At 43.5% G+C, this 25,148-nt stretch overlaps 3 protein-coding genes across 3 annotated transcripts in view; 2 read left to right on the forward strand and 1 right to left on the reverse strand.

The window, feature by feature from the left end:
* bisc (biscotti) overlaps nucleotides 1-25,148 on the reverse strand; it is a 76,872-nt gene that overhangs the window by 19,393 nt on the left and 32,331 nt on the right. The gene's annotated exons all lie outside the window — the stretch shown is intronic.
* Nucleotides 802-2,819, forward strand: LOC135706269 (facilitated trehalose transporter Tret1-like). The gene is made up of 2 exons (XM_065227838.1): nucleotides 802-932; nucleotides 1,424-2,819. Exons 1-2 carry the CDS (start codon nucleotides 866-868, stop codon nucleotides 2,782-2,784), a joined length of 1,428 nt encoding a protein of 475 aa, XP_065083910.1. The 5' UTR covers nucleotides 802-865; the 3' UTR covers nucleotides 2,785-2,819.
* Pask (PAS kinase) overlaps nucleotides 10,674-25,148 on the forward strand; it is a 28,013-nt gene continuing 13,538 nt past the window's right edge. The window contains exons 1-3 of the mRNA XM_065228262.1: nucleotides 10,674-10,908; nucleotides 11,272-11,592; nucleotides 23,724-25,092. Coding sequence (XP_065084334.1) covers nucleotides 10,901-10,908; nucleotides 11,272-11,592; nucleotides 23,724-25,092 — 1,698 coding nt within the window. The 5' untranslated portion in view covers nucleotides 10,674-10,900. The remainder of the gene's footprint in view (nucleotides 10,909-11,271; nucleotides 11,593-23,723; nucleotides 25,093-25,148) is intronic.

Raw genomic sequence — 25,148 nt, forward strand, 5'->3', positions numbered from 1 at the left:
CTTGCATTGATCTTATTTTTGAATTCTGTAGTAATTTGATGTGTCGCATGATGGTTTTGATACGTTTTCCGTTAAATCCAGCGTGAAGGCCCATATTCACCGGATCTTATTCCGGCCATATCTCCGGAACCGGTTCACCGATTCCAAAACCGTTCAATAGCGTTCAATGGGACCCCAAGACCTATCATTTGGCGCCGAGTTTGTCCAAATCGGTTGAGCGGTTGCTGAGAAACGTGAGCGCATTCATTTCGTTACATACACACACACATACACACACACACACACACACACACACACACACACACACATACACACGTACACACACACACACACACACACAGACATGTTCCGATCTTGTCGAGCTGAGTCGAATGGTATATGACACTCGGCCCTCCGGGCCTCGGATCGATAGTCGGTTTTTCAAGTGATATCTATACCCTTCTTTGTAAGAAGGGTAAAACGGTGACGTCGAGTCGTGCCTTTCAATTGCTACCTTATCAAATCGTTTGGGTAATCCTTATCACTTTGATTGGTTGTACTGGAAGTACCTACACATAAGGTGTAGTGATTTGGTGGTCAGCTATGCGTAGCAATGCAGATAAGTAAACCCCACTGCTAGCGTGCGCTTGTTTGGGTTATCTTGAATCCTCTCTAGCTTCAAGACAATCACGATGATGAACAAGTAGCAATCAATCATGAACAAGCTATTTTGGCTATAATCGAGATTATTTTTGCTGGCGAAACTTTGCCTATTCGGAATTGTGAGTTGAAGGTGACTGGACGTTGAGAGAGAACTTGCAGAGACCTGAGTTCCATACATAAAATTCAATTCGAAAAGGACTGGCGTTCTCGCGAAAAATTGACCATGGGAGTTTGGGAAAATGTGAAAGACTTCGGGAAATATTCAAACCAATATTTGGCAGCTTTCACAGGTAATCATTGTTATTTAAGAGCCCAATCCTAGCAACCATTTTAGGTGCAGACTAGCTTATACTGGCAAAAATTAGCTGTATATGCCAATTATGGTCTGCATAAGCTATTCTACAGCTAAAGTTGCTAGTTGGGAAGTTCATCGTTACAGAAATACCTTTCAAAGCAAAAGGAATAATCTTAATCGTTTGCTAAAAGCTATTTTAAAGCATATTGTAGTTGTCTTTCACCATTTAAGCTCATCATCTCATTCCTCACAGCATGGTCAGCAATGGAACAGTGAAAATTCCCACACGCCTAATCGACACTCTATATGATTGCTAATCGATGACCGTCGACCTCATCCTGCATGTTATCTTATCATTTCACATCTCCCACCTATCAATAAACCAACCAGTGGATTAGCTATTTCTCATTATGTTTGTATACAACCAGTTATCAGCGGCTCCTCCCTTACAAAGTGATTATTATTTTATTTCGAAAAATCTTCCAGTCACCCTGCTCACATTTTCCGTAATTGCATCATACGGGTGGACCTCGCCAACGCTACCGATCCTGCTAGCGGATGATTCCCCACTGCCCATCACCCCAGATGAGAGCTCATGGATCGTGTCGATACTGGTCCTTGCGTCCATTGCCGGGCCCATACCGACGGCGTGGTCTATCGACAAATTCGGCCGCAAATACACCATGCTTTTCGCCGCTATCCCAGCCATCATCGGATGGATTCTGATCGGCGTGGCCGAATCCGTTCCAGTCCTGTACGTTTCTCGGTTTCTCAGTGGGATTTCGTATGGAATGTCATACTCGTCGCTGCCAATCTATCTCGGTGAAATCGCCTCTGATCCTATCCGAGGTTCCATCGGCACGCTGCTCACCGTGATGGCTAAGGCAGGTATTCTCGTAGAATACAGCATCGGACCTTTCGTTGGCTTCCGGACTCTTGCTTGGATTTCTCTGGCTTTCCCAACATCCTTCTTCCTGCTGTTTATATGGATGCCAGAATCACCGTACTACCTTCTGGCGAAGAACAACGATGAATCGGCCCAGAAGAGCTTGAGCTGGCTTCGTAAACGCGACGAAGTTACCGACGAACTAGCCATGATGAAGGCAGCCGTGGAACGATCCAAACAGAACAAAGGAACATTCCGCGAACTGCTAACACGGGGCAACCGACGATCGCTGATTATTGTTATGGGATTGGGAGCTCTTCAACAACTCTGCGGTAGCCAAGCTATCATTGCATATTCGCAGCAAATCTTTGAAGAAGTTCAAAGTGGCTTACAAGCTCACGAGTCATCGATCATTATGGCAGTTATCCAGCTGACAACAGCAGCATGCTCGTCATCTATCGTAGATAGAGTTGGCAGAAGACCACTCTTACTTCTTTCAACTGCTGGCTGCGCTATAGGAACATTCATCGTGGGGCTGTACTTCTTCCTGCAACACCAAGAAGTCGAAGTTCAAAGCGTCAGTTGGATTCCATTGGTCGTGATAATGCTGTATATCATTTCGTACACCATCGGTTTGGCAACGGTGCCATTTGCAATTTTAGGCGAACTGTTCCCGTCCAACGTGAAAGCCATAGCTGCTGCCATGTATACGATGGTTGCATCGTCCATTGGCTTTGGCGTGGCAAAACTCTATCAGGTCATATCCGACGAGCTTGGGACGTACGTATCGTTCTGGATCTTCGCGTTATCTTCGTCGCTATTTCTGATTTTTGTGTTCGTGCTTGTGCCGGAAACGAAGGGCAAGTCATTGGATGAAATTCTCGAACAAATGCATGCAGGGCAAAATAGGAGTTTGAACTGTGGTAGCTGCTGTGGTCGAAAGAAGTCAGTTAAATTGTAGAAGTATTGTGATCTGGTAGAATACTTAATAAAAAAGTTTCAACGAATCATAAGGATTTGAGAAATTAAAATCAACATAGTGTTTATTGTGATGACAAATCAAAAATATAAATTGGAATTTAAGTGCATATATTATTCAGCGGTTAGGCTTTGGCACATATTAGATTTCCGGATAAGCTGACGCGATTGGACAAGGTGACGATGGGTCAGGTGTTGTGCATTGAACAACATAGCTAGTGACGATATGGATCGACTTGTGAACGCTCTAGTCCAAAATCTTTAGGGTTACCCACATTAGATCCGTTTGCGTTGTGTTGACGTAAATTTGAAAATTAGATTCACCGCTTCACCCAACTGACAATTCTAGACCCTACTGCTTGAGGCCATCAAGTGCCTTCCGGCTTATGACTCATTCTTAGCATACTTTGAAGAAATCCTAGGGGCATCTCACTCTAAACTTTGTATTTTTCCCAATACACAAACTCAGTTCTAAATGTGGAATTGTGTATGCTGGAAAATCAAATATTCAAGATTTATTGGTTCAACTTTGAGTTTGTGAGAAGTTTGAGTACTTATAGTAATATGATTCTTATTTGAATTAATTTTTTTTTTAACTGACTTCGAGAATTTTCCTTTTTATGCTCGACAAACTTTTTCGAAGTGATTTTTTCCGCATACAGAACAAGAAACCTTCACGAAAGCATGCCAATCACCATAATAATTACATTTTCGTGACTTAGTTGACTTGATCTTGTTGACGTCCACACTCCTGTCCAGAGAAAGTGCCTGGGAATGTCTTACTGTAATCTCTTCCTTCCGGCATAGGTCTTGGTTGAAGTGATTTCCGGCATCGTTAGCATCTTAGTCTTCAAGTGCGGCCATTTATTCGAAACCACTAGCTTGTAGGTCAACATTTCGCTTTCCAGAGCGCCAAATTTGCATGGTTTTGCCATCGCCTTCAATCTTGACACAAAATCGTCATTGGTTTCTCCTGCTGATTGTGCAGCAGTAAAAAAAAATCTAATCGGTTTACAATCATATTACGTGCACTTTTCGTTTGATTGCTGAGTGCAGTTTCTGTATTCTGCTTGTCTTCCACTGTTAGCTCGAAATTAAATTACTTCTTAAGAGCTACCCAACTAACAATTTTAGCTGCAGATTAGCTTATACAGAGAAAAATTGGCTTATTCAGCTAATTTTTGCCTGTATAAGCTAGTCTGCAGCTAAAATTGTTTGTTGGGTAGTGTTCTGATGACTGACAGCAGGATGCTTACCTTCTTAGGATTCTCTTCATTCGGCCACTGATCCATCCCAACTGCAGTGGCATAGTTCCCCAAGTTCAGGGTTACTTCCACTCACTTGCTATAAAAAAAAATGTTTTTCCGAATTACGAAAATATTAGATATTATAAAAATAATTTGTACCTGTAAGCAGGGTTGCTTCCACTCACTTGCTATAAAAAAATATTGTTCGGAATTATGCAATCATTAGATGCAATAATGCTATGTTGCACTTGTAAGTAACAAGAAGATGTAGTAATGTATGTGTTTGACTCATAAAACCTGTCAATTTCGCTTTGAGAGCGTCACAATTAGCGATCTTATGATTCGTGAGCGTTCACTCAGGGTGAGCACTCACGAGTCGTAAAATCGCTGATTGTGGCACACTGAAAGCAATTTTGACAGATGTTATGTGTCAAACATATACTTCCTGACCTGTTCTTGTAACCTGAGCGTCTGTTCACCATGGAGGTGCGGCTCAAAACGGCGTCTGTTCTCCATGTTAGGAGCGGCTGATCACCGTCCTAGTGCCAGCGTGGGACTCTAAACAGAGCTGTGCACGATGGTCCCCCGGCCCAACAAGCCGCCCTGGAAAAAAAACAAAGTTGCAAATACCGAAGAAAGAAATACGGATCGGAGCAATCGGCACAGACCTACACGACGAAATAAGGACTACGATTGGAAACTCGGAACATGGAACTGCAAATCGCTCGGCTTCCCGGGTTGCGATAGGTTAATCTATGACGAACTTCAACCACGCAACTTCGAAGTCGTAGCACTGCAGGAACTTTGCTGGACGGGACAAAAGGTATGGAAAAGCGGGCATCGAGCGGCTACTTTCTACCAGAGCTGTGGCACCACCAACGAGCTGGGAACCGGCTTTGTAGTGCTGGGTAAGATGCGCCAACGCGTGATTGGTTGGCAGCCGATCAACGCGAGGATGTGCAAGTTGAGGATTAAGGGCCGTTTCTTCAACTACAGCATCATCAACGTGCACTGCCCACACGAAGGGAGACCCGACGACGAGAAAGAAGCGTTCTATGCGCAGCTGGAGCAGGTGTACGACGGCTGTTCGCAACGGGACGTCAAAATCGTCATCGGCGACATGAACGCTCAGGTAGGACGGGAGGCAATGTATAGACCGGCAATCGGGCCAAACAGCCTGCATGCCGTATCGAACGACAACGGCCAACGATGCGTGAACTTTGCAGCCTCCCGGGGTATGGTAGTTCGAAGTACCTTTTTCCCCCGCAAGGATATCCACAAAGCCACCTGGAGATCACCTGACCAACACACAGAAAACCAAATCGATCACGTTCTAATCGACGGGAAATTCTTCTCCGACATTATCAACGTCCGCACGTACCGCAGTGCGAACATAGATTCGGACCACTACCTAGTTGCAGTATGCATGCGCTCAAAACTCTCGAGTCGAACGCCGCGACCCAACATTGAGCAACTACGGGACGCCGGAGTTACCCAGGACTACGCGCAGCAGCTGGAAGTTGCACTACCCACGGAAGAGCAGCTTGGCGCAGCTTCTCTTGAAGATGGCTGGAGGGACATCCGTTCAGCCATAGGTAGTACTACTGCAGCGGCAGTAGGTACTGCAATCCCGGACCGAAGAAATGACTGGTTTGACGGCGAATGCAAACTGTTAGTAGAGGAGAAGAATGCGGCACGGGCGAGAATGCTGCAACACCGCACGAGATTGAATGTGGAGCGATACAGACAAGCGCGGAACAGACAAAACGCGGTTTTCCGAAGGAAGAAGCGTCAGCAGGAAGACCGAGATCGCGAGGCGATGGAAAATATGTACCGCGTAAACGACACACGGAAGTTCTACGAAGAGCTAAATAGTTCGTGCAAAGGCTACGTGCCGCAAGCCGATATGTGCAAGGACTTGGACGGTAACCTTCTCAGGAACGAGTGTGAGGTGATTGAGAGGTGGAAGCAGTACTATGACGAGCACCTCAACGGTGAAGCAGCAGAAAACGAAGGTGGCACGGCAACAGGCCTTGGAGCACGCGCAGAAGACGACAGACTACCGGCCCCTGATCTTCAAGAAGTTGAGGAGGAGATCGGTCGGCTGAAGAACAACAAAGCAACTGGTGTAGATCAACTACCAAGTGAGCTATTAAAATACGGTGGTGAAGCACTGGCTAGAGCGCTGCACTGGGTAATTTCCAAGATTTGGGAGGAGGAGATATTACCGGAGGAGTGGATGGAAGGTGTCTTATGCCCAATCTACAAAAAGGGCGACAAGTTGGATTGCTGCAAGTACCGCGCGATCACACTGCTGAGCGCCGCCTACAAAATACTCTCCCAAATTCTATGCCGCCGTCTGTCACCATATGCAAGAGAGTTCGTGGGGCAATACCAGGCGGGATTCATGGGTGCCCGCGCTACCACGGACCAAATTTTCGCTATTCGGCAGGTTCTGCAGAAATGCCGCGAATACAACGTGCCCACACATCATTTGTTCATCGATTTCAAATCCGCATACGACACAATCGATCGAGATCAGCTATGGCAGATTATGCACGAGTACGGATTTCCGGATAAACTGACGCGATTGGTCAAGGCGACGATGGATCGAGTGATGTGCGTTGTTCGAGTATCGGGGACACTCTCGAGTCCCTTTGAATCTCGAAGGGGGTTACGGCAGGGTGATGGACTTTCGTGTCTGCAGTTCAACATCGCGTTAGAAGGTGTGATCAGAAGAGCTGGGATAGACACGAGTGGCACGATATTCAGGAAGTCCATCCAGCTCCTTGGTTTCGCCGATGACATTGACATTATGGCACGGAACTTTGAGATGATGGCGGAAACGTACATCAGACTGAAGGCTGAAGCTAGACGGATTGGACTTGCCATCAACGCATCAAAGACAAAATACATGAAAGCAAGAGGTTCTAGGGAAGACAATGTTAGCCTCCCACCTCGAGTTCAGATTGACGGTGACGAAATCGAGGTGGTCGATGAGTTCGTGTATTTGGGCTCACTGGTGACCGCCGAAAATGATACCAGCAGAGAAATTCAAAGACGCATTATGGCAGGGAATCGTGCCTACTTTGGACTCCGGAGGACGCTCCGGTCGAATAAAATTCGCCGCCGCACGAAGTTGACTGTCTACAAGACGCTGATTAGACCGGTGGTCCTTTACTACCACGAGACCTGGACTATGCTCGTGGAGGACCAACGCGCCCTTGGTGTTTTCAAACGGAAGGTGTTGCGTACCATCTACGGTGAAGTGCAGATGGATGACGGAACGTGGAGGAGGCGAATGAACCACGAATTGCACCAGCTGCTGGGAGAACCATCCATCGTCCACATTGCAAAAATTGGGCGACTACGGTGGGCTGGGCACGTCGTAAGTATGCCGCACGACGACCCAGTGAAAATGGTTCTAGAAAGCGACCCAACAGGAACAAGAAGAAGAGGCGCGCAGCGGGCAAGGTGGATCGACCAAGTAGAAGGTGACCTGCGGACCCTTCGCAGACTACGAGGCTGGCGAACTGTGGCCATGGATCGAGTAGAGTGGAGACGACTTCTTCGGACAGCAGAGGACAACAAGGCCTTAGCCTGATTGGTAAGGTAAGTATGTCAGAAGGGTCTAACTTGAAACGTAAACAATGACTTGGATCGTCGGTTTCATACGAATGACAACACACCCACTCAAACTAACTAAATCATCTGACAGAGAAATGTTTGTTCTATGAGCTGGTGTCGTCAGTGAAGCATACATAAACAGGTCGCCATTACCCGATGTCAATTATACAAGGTCTGGCTCAAACGGCTTATTGGCACAGACAAACAGACATAACACTCTTAAGTTGTTCATCGAACAAGCACTTAACGGTTATTTTAAAAGTATCGTAGTTGGTAGTACCGCCACCTGTGGCGCGCATAGTCATTTTCCTTGCATTTGACGTTTACACACTACCGCCATCTGTTCAGCGTACTACCCAACACAGTATTCTCAACAGATGGCGCTAATGTTTCAGCGACGATGTTTTACAGTGAGAAATATTCAATGTGTTATGTCTGTTTGTCTGTGTTATTGGTATTAGTGAAATGTGGAAATGTTTAGTGGCGTTTGTAGTTCATCTTTTTTAAACGAAACAGCTGTTTGCTGTGACAACACGTCTGCCATTCGCTGTATGGAATGTTGTGCTGCCGTGACATCGTAATTCGCTTGCTCAGCAATGTTTACAACATTTTAGCTTCTAACACCAGCAAGCTTCCTGTTGTTCCAGACCTTGTATGATTGACATCGGCCATAAGGTGATCCAAGAGACGTTTCTCAGTGGAACTGACAGCTAGAATTCTAGAGTGTGTGAGTGATCTGGTGTTAATTGTGCTGAATGTAAACATAAACAAAGCAGAAATTCATAAGAGAATAAACTGCCAGTTCTACTGTGATCTGTCAAAAGTTCTTGGTAAACAAAAAAGTCAGCTGATCGCAACTATCTCATGGACACTGGGGGGGGGGACGTGCTGTCAAATCAGCCTACTGATCATTCTTGTATGAAACTGGTTCCAAACGTAAACAAACGCTGTAGGTTTCTTATGGCTTGTTTACGTTTGGAACCAGTTACGCGAGGTAGGCGACGATTGTTCGTATTTGACAGCCACCTGTGTATGGAATCTTCAAACACAACTATAGGAACCTAACGCTTCTAACGTACCGCAACTATCCAGCTTTCCATGCTCGGTAATGGCGGCCTGTTTGTATGAATAAATGTATCCTTCACTGTGCATTTTGACACTAACTGGAGGGCGTATGTTGTTCAATTTTCTTCTGTTCCTGGGAGAGTGAAAGGGAAGGGGTTGAAATTCGAACATCCAGATAGTGTCAAAAAGCACAGTGAAGGATACATTTATTCATACAAACAGGCCGCCATTGCCGAGCATGGAAAGCTGCATAGAGATTGCTAAAATGTGATTGTATCAGTGATTTGTTTGCATCAGGAAAATTTACCGCTATGATTTTTTTTCCTGATGAAAACATTTTGTTTATCCAGCATTTTAAGCCTGGTACGCAGCTGAAAAGAAAACGGAAAAGTAATTTTTGAGGATTTTTCCCAAAAGAAAATTTGACAGCTATAGTCTGCTAAATTTTGAGATTATAGGGAGATGTCGTCAAATTGTAAAATCAACACTTATTAGTGTTTATGTTGTTTAAATGCATCCAAAACATCAGTTTTGCAATAAACGCCAACATTACCTAACGGAATAATTGATCAGACCATTATTCCGCAAGGAAAGTGAAATTGCATTCAGAATGCGCCACCTTCATGTCGATCACGATACTAATGTAATCGATCTTTCCTTTCCGATTTCTTTTGAACTGCGTACTGGGTCAAGAAATGCTAATTAAAAGAAATTTCTTTAGCATTCCGTGTCCTATCCCGTAGCACGTAAAAACGTCATTACTTTTCAGCTGCGTACCAGGCTTTACGAGTGCTTATGGCCGCCACAATCTACACGGTAAGAAAAAAGTACCCAACGGCCAGTTCACTTTTACCTACTTTTGACTAGTTTGTCTCCTTTTCTCCTACTAATGTTGTCGAAAACGAAGGAGCAAAACCATCCAACAGGGGTAGTAAAGTGTGGGAACCCAACGTTGAGTATAATCATATATACCTACTGTTGGGTACAACTAACTTACTTTTGGTTAAAAAGCCAGTGGAAAATTCCATACGAATTGCACACAAGTAAATGAAAATTACTTTGACCCGCTTTACCTATTTTTAGGTTCCTGCACTATAGTGCCGAGATGAGTGAAAAGAACTTAATTTTGGGTACTTTTTTTAACCGTGTAGCTGAGTTTTTGGTAGGGAACATATGATTTGTCGTTTACACGTCAAATGACACAACCCACACTTCAAATCTTATGTTCCCTACCACAAACTCAGCCAGATTGTGGCGGCCATAAGCACTTCCCTAATAAACGGGTACCATACTCTAACTATATCATAGATGGTACGACCATCCCACATAAAGTTGATATGATATCCCGAATTGGTGGTTAGGCGCTTCTTATGGTTATTGTTTATGCGGGTTGTAAAATTGCTTCGCTTATGTAAAATACTGGATACGTATAGCGCGACGTAGTCTGGTACGATAAACGTCAGCAATCTCCAAAAAGAAGCGTTTACCCCAGCATCGAGGCTGCTAATAAAAAATACCATAACCGAACGATAACTCAAAGGATTGAACTATTACACAAATGGTTTGGATGATACCTCGAGCACGTCGTTAAGTAAATTAACCATAACATTTTTATTAGGGGGAACATTTTTTTAAATGAACACCCGCCCTAATAAACAAATACCATAAACGAGCTATATCCCGGATGGGTAAACTATCCCACAAATGGTTTAGAATAGATGATACCCCGAACACGCCGTTACGCTCTCTTTTATGGTTATTTTTATTAGGGCTGAAAGCCAACCCTGGCTGTGACCTCCTTTGATCCCAGCTTTGAACCGTTTCATTTTTCACGCGTTCCCTTATTTGTTGTCTTTCTTTTATTGTTATTTTCTTTTTGTTATCAGTATTTTTAAATTTCGCGCTACAGCTGTCATGCAAAAGTTCGCTTCAGAACAAAAGATCCGTTTTTTTTGTGCAACTGCCAACGATTGTGTGCATTAGTTTTAATTATTCGCTGTAGTTTTCATGTCTGTATACAATTTCTGTGTTATTTTACGTTATTTTGTGATTATTCTATGTTCAATTGTGCCGAATTAGTTAATTTTATCCAGTGAATTACATTCGCGTCTGCAGCAAGCTTTTTTAACGTCCACCTGGAACCACCTGTAGCTGCCCAAAATGGAAAGGTAATTTTCCCATGGTTTCACATCCCATCAGCGAACGTTTTGCAACGGTATTCGCAACAACCGTGGCAATCATGCGCAATGGCACACGCTCTCTACCTGCACTCCCTCTCTCCGGAAAGTATCGATTTTCGAACCGTCCAGTCCTGTCAAAATCCTCTGGGTGTCAAATCTTTGTGGTTCCCGTTTTTCATCGGTTCATTCCTTGGGGGACACAGGGAGATTTTGTGTGTTATTGTTCCCTCTAGTCCTTTCCCCGGAGGCAGTGAAAAGTGGCCCAGCTCCCCCGTGGCACGGTTGCGTTGATAGTTGATTGTTTTTTTCTCGTTTCTTTCCCCGGGGGTTCGGTTCGTGGTCCGCCACCAGCACAAGTGCCAACAACAGCAGCATTCGCATCAAAACACCACCATCATCAATCAGTTGGAAAAAGTTATTCCGAGGATTCGAAGCGGACGAGCGGTCACATTCCGAGGAGGACAAAGAGAACAGTAGCGTTGGAAGTTTCAGTAAACCGTCCCAGAAGCAGCAGCAGCAGCAACGATTTGCTTGCACGACGAGCAAGAAGCGGATTAATTTCAAGCGTCGTAGGCCAGCTGCTGTAGCGGAAGGATCGACGCTTTCCCCGTATGGTGGGGGTCCAGGAGGGCTGAAACCGTGCAGTGTTTTTACGCCTTTGAACAAGCTCAAGTAAGTGGTGGTATTTTTTTTTTCGCTCGTTTGAATACGGATGGGGGTGGATAAGTGAGAGGCGTGTGTGGTGTGCAAATACAAAGCCAAGACCAGGCCAAAAAGTAATATTTGAGGGAGTATGATTTGTAATATAGCTCACCTGTATTACATGCATGGTCGTGTGTCGTGAGGAATGTTCAGTTATGTCTTTATTTAGTATTTGAATTTCATAACATTTTTTCTGGGGTACAGGATCGTGTCAGGATTTTTCTGAATAACAAAGAAATAAATTATGGGCAGTATTTGAGGAATCAGAATAACTTGACAGCTTTGCACTGGGGAACCTCTAAGAAACCATTCGAATTGTTAGCCCTTTCCTTCCCAGAAGGTTTTTCGTTGTTTTGAGATGCAAAAATGTATTTTGAAAAAAAATAGTGCTACAGCAAAAGATATTACATACAGCCCAACATTGTCGAATTCATTACAATTTGTTTTAATTTTTTTTTTTCAAAAGTGGCTCAGTTGAATTTTGAAGAATACATATGGACAGTATTAATAAGCATACGGAAAAGCTTAAGTTAGTACCGACTATTTAATTGTAGATTGACAACCATCAAAGCAGGCACACCATATTTGACGCGTTCCTAATCATAGCGCACTCGTCTATTTTTTTTTATCGCTACTTGATTTGACTTGACACCATCATCCCCTAGAGCACTGGAACTAATATTTGCAGAAGTAACATTCAAAAATAATGATTGAAAATAGGGCTTAGATCTAATTTTTGGCCTACTAAACGATTTTTTTTTATAAAATCGAATGTTCTCACTGCAGATACCTTCCAAATTTATTTAACTTTCCGTACGTATCGAGATTTGATAAAGAGTAACACATTGTTGAGATATTGTTAAAAATCTAACACTGCTTCATGACCACAAACTCGGTCTACGGATTCTAAACTTGGCCTAACGCATTGAAACGCAATTGAATTCACTTCGGCCTATCGGATGAAGATAATAATTGATTCGGTCAGAGCGCCTCTTTTGTGTTTGAGAATAATGGGTGCAAACATTCATAACACACGTTCTTTTAGACTACGTTCGGTAGATTTTAAACAGAAGTATAGTAAAAAACGCATAATTGACTTGTTAACGCCGGAATCATGGTTTTATATGATGTTTTCTGCTCGATAGGCCCAAAATGGGCGATTAGGCCGGTGTAGTTCTCTACTTTAGTCGAACATTATTGAGTGCGTCGGCTTAGGAACCGCTTCGAATATGGTGCCTCCACTGTAATTCTGCACAAATACCGTCTTGGTTCGGTTCCATGTAAGTAAAGGCATTAGAATTGCCAAAATCAACAGATGCATCTTAATTAAATGGGAACTAAGCACAGAAGATTTTTCTGTAAAACGTAACTAGAGGATTGTACTACAATACTCCGGATATCATTATCTTGAACGCCATTACTCCGAATGCCCCAGAACTCCGAATCCCATTAATGTACCAAGATTTTGCTAATTACTTCGAATCCCGTTAAAATTTATATTCCAACAACCCCAAATGTACCTTCATAACCCCGAAAATTGATACAGATACCAATTGTTGAATGCTTCAACTCTTCACAACCTCAGAACAAACAGAAAAAAACGGGGCTAACACAGTTAAGCATATCGGGCATTCGGCTTATTAGCCTTTCGACATAATTTGCGTTTTGCTTTAAACAATGGGAACGTTTGAATAAAGAAGGAAGTATTCCCTTCTTTTATTAAATCATTCGACACATTCTACGTGACGATATAACGGTTTTTGCACTTTAACTGAAAAAAAATAATTAAAAGTAAGTCCTAAATATTATTGTAGATTAGATAAGTGCGTTAAATTTCCGAAAGACTGGAACGCGCAAAAATTAGTCGACAAAAAAAATCGTTTCTATCAGTCAAAATTCATATAACAAAAATCTTCTTATTTTTCTTTTGGTAGTTCAATGCATATATTTAAAGGAACAAATATTCGTTTATTTTGCCAAATCCGAACTGCCGTGCCTTCCGCTTAACCTCTTCCATTAAATTTTTCACAGTGGTCCCATCGACCTTATTCGCCGCCGTACGCCAGTTAGATTTAAACTGCTGCTCGTTTTCCACGGATTTATTAGTTTTTTTGAGATTCCGTTTGCCCAAGGTCCAATACCGTTCGATAGGGCATAGTTCTGGGCTGTTGGGAGGGTTGTGGTCTTTGGGTACCATAACCACGTTGTTTGCATCGTACCACTCGATTGCCTTTTCCCATAGTGGCAGCTCGCCAAGTCCGGCCAGGACAGCACAGGTCTATTATGCAGGGCTGGTAGCGAGTCACTTTTTAGTGATTTGGTCACTTTTTTCAAGTCTCTTTTTTAAGGCCAAGTCACTAAAGTCACTTTTCTTGGTTGACAGTTGGTGTTATTCACATCGTCGTGATTGTGCGCTGCTAAATTTGTCGATTTTTTATCACACTGGCTATCGTTATTCGTTTTTTTTCCGTTCGGTATACCTGTAATATTGTACTGGTTGTTAGTGGAAAGTGTAGTTCGTTGCGATAATCGTCTAATTAGAGCATGTTTTGTGTTGTGAAAACAGTGAAAAAGTTATCCATTCAGACATATTGTAGTGTATACTGTCTAGCATTGGGCGATCTTGAGAATCCAATTCTTCTTTGCGTATTAGAGCATCTCCACTGCTGTTTCTAAATCACTTTTGGAAACTGAGTCGGCATGACTCCCGCCTGTGACCAATGCGCTAAACCAGTTAAAGGCGATGAAGAATCCGTCTCCTGCATGGCTTTTTTGCGACAGGATGGTTCACCTAAAGTGCGGGTGCAGTTTCGAACGCCTTTGGATACGATTGTGTTTTAAGTTTGTTCTCTGTTTTGTGCGTGCGTTCGCTCTCATAGTTTTCGGCTGCAATTTCCGGATTATCGTTGGTGCTCTGCCTCCCAGATGTTTATACGTGTGTGATTATTAGTTTTCTCGCTTTCCGGGAAGTTTTAGAATAGAGAAAGAAAACGTGATTCAACATGTTTGCAAGCATCAGAAGAGATGTCGCGATCTGCGTTGTTTGATTTTCTCCCGGACCAGAAATTAGTGGCATCGCGAGTGATAATTTTTAATTTCAGTTTATTTACGCGCTGCAAGGTGCGTGAAAGAGCTCGGCACAATCGGTGTTGATGTTGGCTCGCTTGTAACTTTTTTTGTTGTGTTTTCGAAAGAAATTGATCGAAATTGTACCAAAAGTGCTTCTGAATGTGTTTCGCAGTTGGGTGAGGTGAAATTCGTGAATTCGCGGTGTATGTTCAGTGAAAATTCCGTGTCACAAAATTGCTCACCGAATTTCCTTGTTTTGCCGTTCGACGACGACGGGTTTGCGAGAGAAAAATAAGCATCGGGAATTTGCTCCCGGATGTGTTGATTTGGTGAGTACGTTCCAGTTGAAGATTGTTCTTATACATATCTCGATTGCATTTTCGAGGGGACGTTCGAAGAGCTTTGAGATTTAGGCGTTGTTGCATTTGCGGGCAGATGAGTTGGTCGCCGGTAAGGGCCAGTAAGTGCTGCCAGCAGATGAATCAAGAGGTATTCGAAACAAAATTGGTAAGAAATGTCCATTCAAATCGATTTAATACAGTTGAACAAATTTCAAAACTATATACGTGCCAGATTTGGAAATAATATTGTTTGAATCTGGAAGTGTGTTTATGATACCATTATCCATTTGATAAAGGTAGAGTGAACATGCGGGGCTTATTGTAAGTAAAAGTGACCTCGGAGTGGTCGTGAATTACCAGGCATTCTGAAATGGGTCACTGGAGCTGCAATAGAGCTAACACCTTCTAACTCCCGGACTAAACCTGCTTTAATTTAAGGGCAATAAAAAGCAGTTTTCTTCCATAATAACACTGCCGGACAGTGGGGGTTAGATTGTACACACACACACACACACAAGTCACTAAAGTCACTTTTCTTGTAATAAGTCACTATTTTCAACTTTTTTAGCGTGAATTTATTTCAAGATTGATTATTGTTTGCGTTGTGACGTTTAATCGTCTTTCTCTATATACAGGATGTCTACTCATTTTTCTGGGTAAAATTACCTGAGTTTTCCAAGTAAGAGTCCAAGATCTAAAAATATCCAATGTCTTGAAGTTTCGTAATCCATGTATAAGTTCAAGATATTGAAAATATTCAAAGTGCCAAAATTAAGTAAACAAACAAATGATTTATTTCAAGTTCGTAATTAACTTTATGAAAGATTAGAGATCTTCAATGCAGTCCCATCAACTTTACAACAATTGTAGGAACTTTGGAGAACCTCTGAGGAATGAAAGGAAATGCTGAGAATTTCAGTGAAGCTCTATAAACAAACTGTAGGAACGTAAGGAAAGTTAACACGCTGAAAATATGGAATACTTACTAGAAGCTGCAAGAACCTCAAAGCGGTTCTATTATGAAGTTCCTTGAATTTCAGAGAACTTCATAGGTGTAAAGCGAACTTGAGAAATTTAGAAAATTTGAGGGATATTGTGCAAATTTTTAAGAAGTTCTAAGCACCTCAGAAAAGCTAGATAGATTAAAAATCTATAATCGTAAATTTAGATAAATTCAAGATAGTTCCAGGATGTGCTGAAAAACAAATCGACAATTCTTAAGATGTTCCGCAGGGAAGTACAGAGACCTTCAGAGAATTTATGAAACTTCAGAAATATTTCAGAAACTTCACAGAAGTCTAATGAATTTCAGGGAAGTTTAAAGGTGTTTACGGGAATTCTATTTATTTCCGAGCAGAACCGAGATCTTCAATAGAACAAAGAGCTTTTTGGAAGCTTCGAGAACATCAAGACAGGTCAGATAATCAAAGGGCAGTTCAAATAATTTCAAGGAAACATTAGAAACCTTAAAGAAGTTTCGAGAATCTCAGTGAATTTCCGAAAACTTCAGCAAAGCTCCGAGAAAATTCCTGGAAATTTTATGAACATAAGAGTGTTATATCATGGAGATTTCAAGAAATTAAAAAATGCGAAAATTTAGCTAAGTTGATTAGAGAACATCAACGGACGAGGCTCGGTAGCTCAGTGGTTACCGTTTCTGCTTACTGAGCAGAAGGTCGGGAGTTCAATCCCAGGCCCGTCCCGTTCCTTGCAATTTTTCACTTTGCCTTATTCTATACCCACTAGATTTTAATAAAAAAAACAAATTCTTCTTTAACACCGATCGCATCATTTACCACAGTGTGGGTCCTGATCTAAAAATAGAAATTGGATGAGTGCGCGCGCGCGTGTGTGTGTGTGTGTGTGTGTGTTTGTGTATTATAATCGCTCTACCAAAAAAACGATCCCTGCGTGTGCGTGTGCAACCTTTCCCCACATCCAACATCCCAGTGATTTCTCGTGGAAGCGCAGAGGATTTCTCGGTTTCCTTCACAGCGAGTACCACGTCAACACATTCCTTCCCATTCCCTAGTTGACCTGCATTCGGACACGGCCGGCGCTGGTATTGCTTAATATTAGATCTCCAGTTCTTACACATTGAGGATGAATGTTAGTCCCAAACATCATCTGTTGGTTATCTGTGTAATTGCAGCTGATCTGGTAATAACAGAGCAGCAACCGTGGGTGGTCAATCATGCTGCATGCTGCAGAACATCAACAAAGAACTTTTAGCAAGCAGCAATATCTTTAAGAAATTCCAGAGAACTAAATATATAGGTTTATTTTTAGATAGTTTAATGATATTCAGCGAAGTTCCGATTACTTTGAGGACGATCAAATTGTTGGCCACAACAACGAAATAAAACTCAGTTTTTAGCGAAAAACTATAGCATTAGTTTTATTGTGACCGCGTCGTTTAAAAGTTCACATACGAATGAAAAAAGCTTCTTCTCTACAAGCAGCCACGATGTTAGTGTAGACTTCTCGACTGACGGCAAGTCCAGTGATGCCGGTGGGATGAGGGGTGAGCCGATGTACGTTGTATCTCCAACACTCCTCCTCAACGTATCGGCTGTTCTATGCTGAAGACAAACCCAGAGATTCACTATGATTCACCAACTTCAATATGCCGAGCGGTTTCGTGAATAAGTCCGCTGTATTCCGCTCCGACGGGCAATACTGCAGCTTCACATCTCCACGATCGCAAACATCCTTCACGAAGAACTGACGTGTATATATATCTATATGCTTGGATCTCTTCGACGTCCGGCCAGCACTTACAAAGGAAATACACCCCTGATTGTCTTCATTTATGATGGTGGCACTGTTCTGTTCTTCGTCGAAATCCCGTAGTAACTGCCGGAGCCACACCGCTTCCTGGCACGCTTCGCTGAGTGCAATATATTCAGCTTCCATTGATGATAATGAAACGCATGTTTGCTTGCGACTGCACCAAGTAATTGCACCACCGCCATACAGAAAAACGTAACCAGTCGTAGACTTGCGTGTTGTTGAATCACCCGCCCAGTCAGCATCAACAAAACCCAGCAAGCGGTGATTATTTCCATCAAAAGTCAACTTTGAAATGCTCGTTGTGTGCAGGTACTTCAGAACTCTTTTGGCTGCTGACCAGTCCGCTTGTGTAGGAGAACTTACTTTCTGTCCGAGGATCGACATACTCACAGCGATGTCCGGCCGGCTGTTCACGGAAACATAGAGAAGAGCCCCCACCAAACTTCGGTAATCACTGTCGTCTTCAAGAGGTTTGCTGCTTCCTGCATCCTTCGCGTATCCCGGATCCATCGGCGTCTTCACTGGTTTCGAGTCTGAAAGGCCATACTTTCCAGCAAGGTTCTCAATATAACCCTTGAGGCTAATTGAGTACCCTCCATTTTCAACAGCTATCTCCATTCCCAGGAAATTGCGAAGATCTCCCAGCTCGGTTATCTCGAAGTGCTTCTTCAGCTCACGGTGAACTCCTTCAATATGCTTTCCATCTTCACAGGCGACAAGAATGTCATCGACGTAAATCAAGACATAAATCCGCTTTCCGTCAACGATTTTAAAGTACAGACAGGGGTCTGCTCCTCCTGGCTGGAATCCTGCTTGAACTAAAACCTCGTGAATACGTTTGTTCCAGCAACGCGCTGACTGCTTCAAACCATATACACTCTTTCGCAAGCGGCATACTAATTTCTCCTTTCCTGCAGGTACGAAACCGGGTGGCTGACGCATATGAATTTCCTCCTCCAAATTGCCGTATAGATAGGCCGTCTTCACATCCAGGTGTTTGAGCGACATGTTTCGATGAGCGGCCACAGCCAGAAGCGTACGAAGTGTTGCTTGTCTTGCAACGGGTGCAAAGACTTCATCGTAGTCGTACCCGTAACGTTGGCTAAATCCCTGCGCCACTAATCTCGCCTTGTATTTAACAACCTCCCCAGAAGCGTTCCGTTTAAGCTTAAATACCCACCTGCAACCAACGACCTTCTTCTTCTCTGGCGGCTCGACCAACTCCCAGGTCTGGTTTGCATGGTGCGAACTAATTTCACTGTTCATTGCTTCCATCCACAGATCTTTGTCCGATCTCGTCATAGCGTCCTCAAAACTTGCTGGCTCGACTTCATCCGACTTGGCCAGTTTCGTTTCATAGCAAAAACGCGCCGGTGGAATTCCTTTGTTGTTTCGAGATGATCGTCGTGGGAATCCCACGAAATCCTCCTCCTCACTTGACGCACCGTCATATGATGATTCTACGTCCTCCACGATGTCATTTCCCGCAAGATCCAACATGGACTGATCCTCCTGAGAAAGGTTCCGTTCCTGAAACATGTTCCCTTCATCCAAGCTCACTTCCATTCCAGAGGGATTTGTTCGTGACTCCCGAACCAACTCGTTAGCAACTTCAGTGTCGCGAACTTAGCGTCTCGACTGACATGGATTGTGTCCTTGCTTTGGTCCAAGAATCGAAATCCTTTTCGATGTTCGTCGTACCCGACAAAAGTCATTCGTACAGCCTTAACATCACACTTTTGGCGCTTCTCTTTGGGTACGTACACCAGGGCCTCGCAGCCAAATACATGTAAATGCTTATAATTTGGCAACTTACCCGTCCACAGCTCGTATGGCGTTCTAGGGATGGGGGCAGAGGGAAGCCGGTTTTGCAAAAAATTCGCCGTCATCACCGCCTCGCCCCAGTACCTCTTGTCCATTCCAGCCTCGGCTAGCAAGCAGCGCATCATTTCTGTCAAACTCCGGTTCTTTCTCTCAGCAACTCCGTTCTGCTGAGGACTGTATGGTACTGTCTGCTGGAGAATGATTCCGTTGTCCTTCAAAAAACGCTGTAGCGACTGCCCCGATTACTCCCCACCATTGTCCGCTCGAATAATCTTGGGCTTCTTTCCAAACTGGTTGTACACAAGATTCACAAACTCCTTGATCCTTTCTTCTGCTTCACTTTTCTGTTTCAACAGGTACACTGTGGTGAAACGAGAGAAATCGTCGATCATGGTCATTATAAAGCGATTTCCTCGTGGGGTGGGCACTTCCAGCGGTCCACATAGATCGGTGTGCACCAGATCTAAAACAGCCTTTGTTTTTGTTTCGGATGCTGGAAACGATGCTCTGCTCATTTTTCCTTCGCAGCAGACTTTGCAAACCGATCGGATTCCACAATCAACTAAATCCAGATTCGTTCCCAATTCCTCTCGTACGATGCGTTCGATAGCTCCGGGTTCGCGATGGCCAAACTTGCGGTGCCACATGTGCTGACAGTTGTCTTGATGTTGAACCGCAGCCAACATAGCCTTCCCATGTTCCTTTAGTTGGTATAAACTTGCCTTTCGTTCTCCAACAGCGATGACATCACCATTTTTGACCACTTTGCACCCAGCTTTGTTGAAAATAATAACACAACCTTCATCCACCATCCTACTGACCGAAAGCAGATTTCCCTTTAGAGATGGCACATGCAGAACTCCTTTGACCAGAATCTTCCGAGGATTTCCTTCTCCATCGACGGTAGTCAACCGTGCATCGCCAGATCCGCTCCATGAAACCTTACTTCCATCCGCCAGCGTAATCGACGCACCAACACTTGACACCGTTGTCTTGAAATTCGAAATATCGCTCGCCATATGGGACGTGGCTCCCGAATCCAGATACCACGTAGTACCACCACTCTGACTTCCACTGATAAAACAAAATTCTTCGCTTTCTTCGTCTTCTTTCACCAGCTTCGCCTTCTGGTATTTTTCCTTCCGCTCCTTCTCCTTACGATCCTCCGCCAGCTTCCAGCAATCCTTACGAAAATGCCCTTCCATCTTACAATAATGGCACGTTTTCTTCGTTTCCGGCTTTCCAGAAAATTTTCCGCCGTCCACTTTCAAAGCTTTGTTTTGATGAGCTGCAAGTTCGTTCCGCCTCCTCCACTCATCCAAGAGCTTTCCTTTGACGTACTCCAAATCCAACTCATCGTCCAGTGCGACAATTAAGCCATCGTAAGACTGTGGCAAACTGGACAATAATATTGCCGCCGGCCAGATTCCGTTCAACGATTCACCCATCGCCTCTAAACGTTGTGATAACTCCATCACGCGTGCAATGTGATCCGCCATGTTTCCACCTTCCTCAAGCTGCAAGCGTAGCAGCTGCCGCAGCACATGAATTTTGTTCACCAATGACGACCGGTGGTGAAAACTTTCCAAAGCTGTCCACATTTCTTTCGCTGTCTGAGCTTTCATTACGTGCGTAAGCTGACTATTTTCCAATGCAAGTCCGATTATTGCACGAGCTTTTCCATCCTTTGCCAGCCAGACGGCATCCGGACGATCCGGCTTCTGGCAAGAAACCATCTCGTGCAACTCCTCCTTGATCAAAATCAGCTCCATGCGGAAACGCCACGTAGCATAGTTGGCGTCACCTAACTTTTCACTACGAATTTTGCGTCCGCCATCTTGAATGTTCTTTTCTCGCACTAGCACAATGAAAACGGGTAAACACACTATTTCAGACGGATACTGTTCAATCAAGCACTTTCACTACTTTCGCGCCGCAGATACCGTGACTGGGCCCATAACCTGTTGGCCACAACAACGAAATAAAACTCAGTTTTTAGCGAAAAACTATAGCATTAGTTTTATTGTGACCGCGTCGTTTAAAAGTTCACATACGAATGAAAAAAGCTTCTTCTCTACAAGCAGCCACGATGTTAGTGTAGACTTCTCGACTGCTACGGCAAGTCCAGTGATGCCGGTGGGATGAGGGGTGAGCCGATGTACGTTGTATCTCCAACACAGATAGCTTCAGAATAATCCCATTAACTTAAGCAAATTTGCAACGACTTACAAGGAGTTCCGTGGAATTATAGGTTATTCTAAGAATTCTATGATTGATCCTAAAATGTCAGAAGCGTCAGGGAATTATGAATATATATCAGAAAATTTGCTGGTTTATTAAACAAATTTAGAAAACAGGATAGAAAACAGATAAGTTCAGGGAAAAGCTAGTGTTGATAATGGTTATAATACTGAAGGAACATTTTCGAAACTTCAAGGCAAATTAATTGATTTCAGTAAAGTTGCGGGCTCTTAAAATATACTGATAAATTCAAGGCAGTCTAGAGAACTTTAAAGACATTCAGTAATCGTTTAGGCACCAGAAAAGTCTAGACTATTGAAGAAGTTTTAAATTAGTGTCGATAATTTAAGGGAAGTTTTATGAACTTCAGAAAATTCTGGAGAACTTCAGTGAAAATCATAGAACTATATTAATTATTTCGTTCTAATTCCATGAAAATTGCGAGAGCACAAAAATTCCATAAATTCTTGAAAACTTCGGAAACTTCACAAAAGGACAGTGGTCTTCAGAAACAAAAAAGATTATTTATTTTTTAAGTTTGTTTCTTACTGAAGATTAATCCACTGTGAATCTTTTAAGTTCAAAGTGTGAATGAAAATAACGAGAAAAATTAAATGGTTGTATTTTGAAATTTGTTATTTTCTTTAAAATATCCTTAGTAAGAATTTTTTTTATTCTTTGAGACTTCCAGTTATTTTAAGGAAACAAAAAAATTCCAGAGGATTCCCGGTTTTCCAGATTTTTGGAGTTAGTAGACACCGTGACTTATACCGTGGGTTTCATATCGTTCATAAGTGTTTATGAGATAATTATTTATTTGATGCACATTCGTTTAGGTCACTTTTTAGTTACTATTTTTACAACTATAAGTAACTATTTGGTCACTTATTCTTTCAACATGGTCACTAAAATCACTATTTCTGACAGCAATGATCGCTACCAGGCCTGATTATGTTGCTTTAGGAATGGTAGCAGCCACTTTTCCTGGACGTAGATCTCTTGAATGATGGTTCCCGTAGTAATGAAAATGCCGTTTTTTAGACCACACGTGCATATTTCTTCTTCTTCGCATTTCAAGCTTATTGCATATAGCATATTAGCTTATTTGTGTGCTCTCAAGCTTAGTGCACTTCCACAGTTATTAATTGAGAGCTTTCGATGCTTGTACCATTTTTGCATTGGTATAATTGTGTGGCAAGGCAAGTCCAATCATCTTTCTATGCCCAGGGAAGTTGAAAAATTTTCCAACCCGAAAAATTCCTAGACCGGACCGGGAATTGAACCCAGCCACCTCCAGCATGGTCTTGCTTTGTAGCTACGCCTGTACCAACTGAGCTAAGGGAGGCTTCTTCCTTCCTCACACATAAACCTCAAAACACACTCTAGCTGCTCCAACTACAGGGATCTCAGCAGAGAACTGCGTCCACTTTCCGTCACCAATCAAACGCGACACAACGACTTCAGTTCACCAGTACAAAGTCTAGAAAACGAGCACCAGCTCCTCACCGGTCAAATAAAACGCATCTAATAGCGGCCAAGGCACACTTCGATTACATTTCTGAAACACATCCTCAACGCACAAACACGAAGCGACGAAAACATTAAACAAGCGCCTTTTGTCCAGCATGCACCCAGCAAAGGGAAGAGAGAAAAATGCTCACATAGAGCACGGCACGAGCCGTTCATTGCCCTAACAAATTTGGACGATCGTTGAAGTTTTGAATATTTGTGTTTTGTTTCTAAATTACCAATACCCGATGCTACTGTTTAGCAAATTTTGATTTTTGGGTTGCTCTTTTTTTTCTCAAACCTTGATCTTTTCTATTATTATAGACCGACCCAACTCATCGGTTCCGGGACCGACTCGGACTGGCGTAGTTTCTTCAGCAATTCGTTCGAGGTCAACCAGAGCTTTCCTTGCGCTACAACCAGACGTCAGGAGCGTCGCCGTCGTCGTCACTGTCGGGATGACGACCGGCGCTATCTGCTGAACACACCGCTACGTGTCTACCGAGTTGTTCCATCAGCTGCCACCACCACCGGAAGAGGAAAGCATCAACGGTCCGGCTTCATGGATCGCGTTCGGGTAGATGGAGCCAACGGGCTACGGTTTACGGCATTCCGGCCGAAAGGATGCCTCTCGCATGGCGTCAATTCGCCGTATAACAATTCCTATGTGGCTTCGACTTCGGAGTCGATTGGGCGCCTACCGAAGAGTGGAATCAATCCGAACAAGGCCGTCTTTACGATCGATTCCAAGACGTCGCAGATTTTGATCGTAAACCGGAATGCGTGTGATCTGCTGGGTTACAGCTCCAAGCAGCTGTGCGAGATGCAGTTTGCCAGTTTGCTGCCCAACAAGAATAAGATGCATGTTTCTGCGCTGGCGGAGGGACAGCTCAATAGCGAAGATGGAACTGTGATCATACTGAGTGGAAAGGTTGTTGAGTTATGTACGAAATCTGGCGAGAATGTAGCCGTTTCCCTGTGGGTTAGGCAGATTGATAGCGAATCGAGATGTTTGGCTGTTGCCGAGCCGGTTGAGCGAAGAGTGGCTCAGCTGTTGGTGGACAAGACCGGATACATAATTTCCGGGGATTACGAGGCGTTGCTGCTGTTTCAGCTGGATTCAATTGAGAAATTCAGTGGTATGGATGTTACGCTGTTGATTCCGGCGATTCTGCTTCCGGATGCCGATAATAGTATGATTGCGAAGCACATTCGTAAGCAAAAAGCGACGGGCAAAACGGCAGAAGGGATGGCCTTTCCGCTTTGTCTGATGATCTCCCATCACGACTCGGGAACGGACACCAACGATAGTGGTTTATCGAATCCGAACCATCTGTACGTGATCACCATTTGGGTGTTCACCAACATCTCCGGGTTGATTGTGGTGGATGAAAATTCCGTGATCGAATCGTGCAATCACCACTTTTCGATGCTGATGTTTGGCTACCCGCAGCACAAGATCATCGGAGAGCATATTACGAAAATTTTGCCCAACTTTGGTCAGGAATGCGACTATTTGGGCTTCATGAATCGCAGTCGGAATGCCACGCTTTCGTCCCTGGACAATGACGAGTCGGAAACGGAGACGGATCATGTGGATTTCGAAAACAAAGAAGAGTTTATCCATAACGCGATCAATAGCATGAAGAGCAGTACGGATGTGATTTGCAGTCCGGTAAAGGAAACGAGGAAGGTAAGGAGATTCTATACCTAGGGTGGGGGTGAGCGTGGTATAACATTTTCGATTGA

Source organism: Ochlerotatus camptorhynchus, unplaced genomic scaffold, assembly GCF_037179485.1.
Source record: "Ochlerotatus camptorhynchus isolate MF236.1 unplaced genomic scaffold, CSIRO-AGI_Acam_v1.1 ptg000023l, whole genome shotgun sequence".
Lineage (NCBI taxonomy): Eukaryota > Metazoa > Arthropoda > Insecta > Diptera > Culicidae > Ochlerotatus > Ochlerotatus camptorhynchus.

Bases quoted from the DNA above. Each gene is read 5' to 3' on its own strand.
- LOC135706269 (XM_065227838.1), top strand. From the start codon at position 866: ATGGGAGTTTGGGAAAATGTGAAAGACTTCGGGAAATATTCAAACCAA. The intron at 933-1,423 runs GTAATCATTGTT...AAAATCTTCCAG, and splicing joins ATATTTGGCAGCTTTCACAG to TCACCCTGCTCACATTTTCC.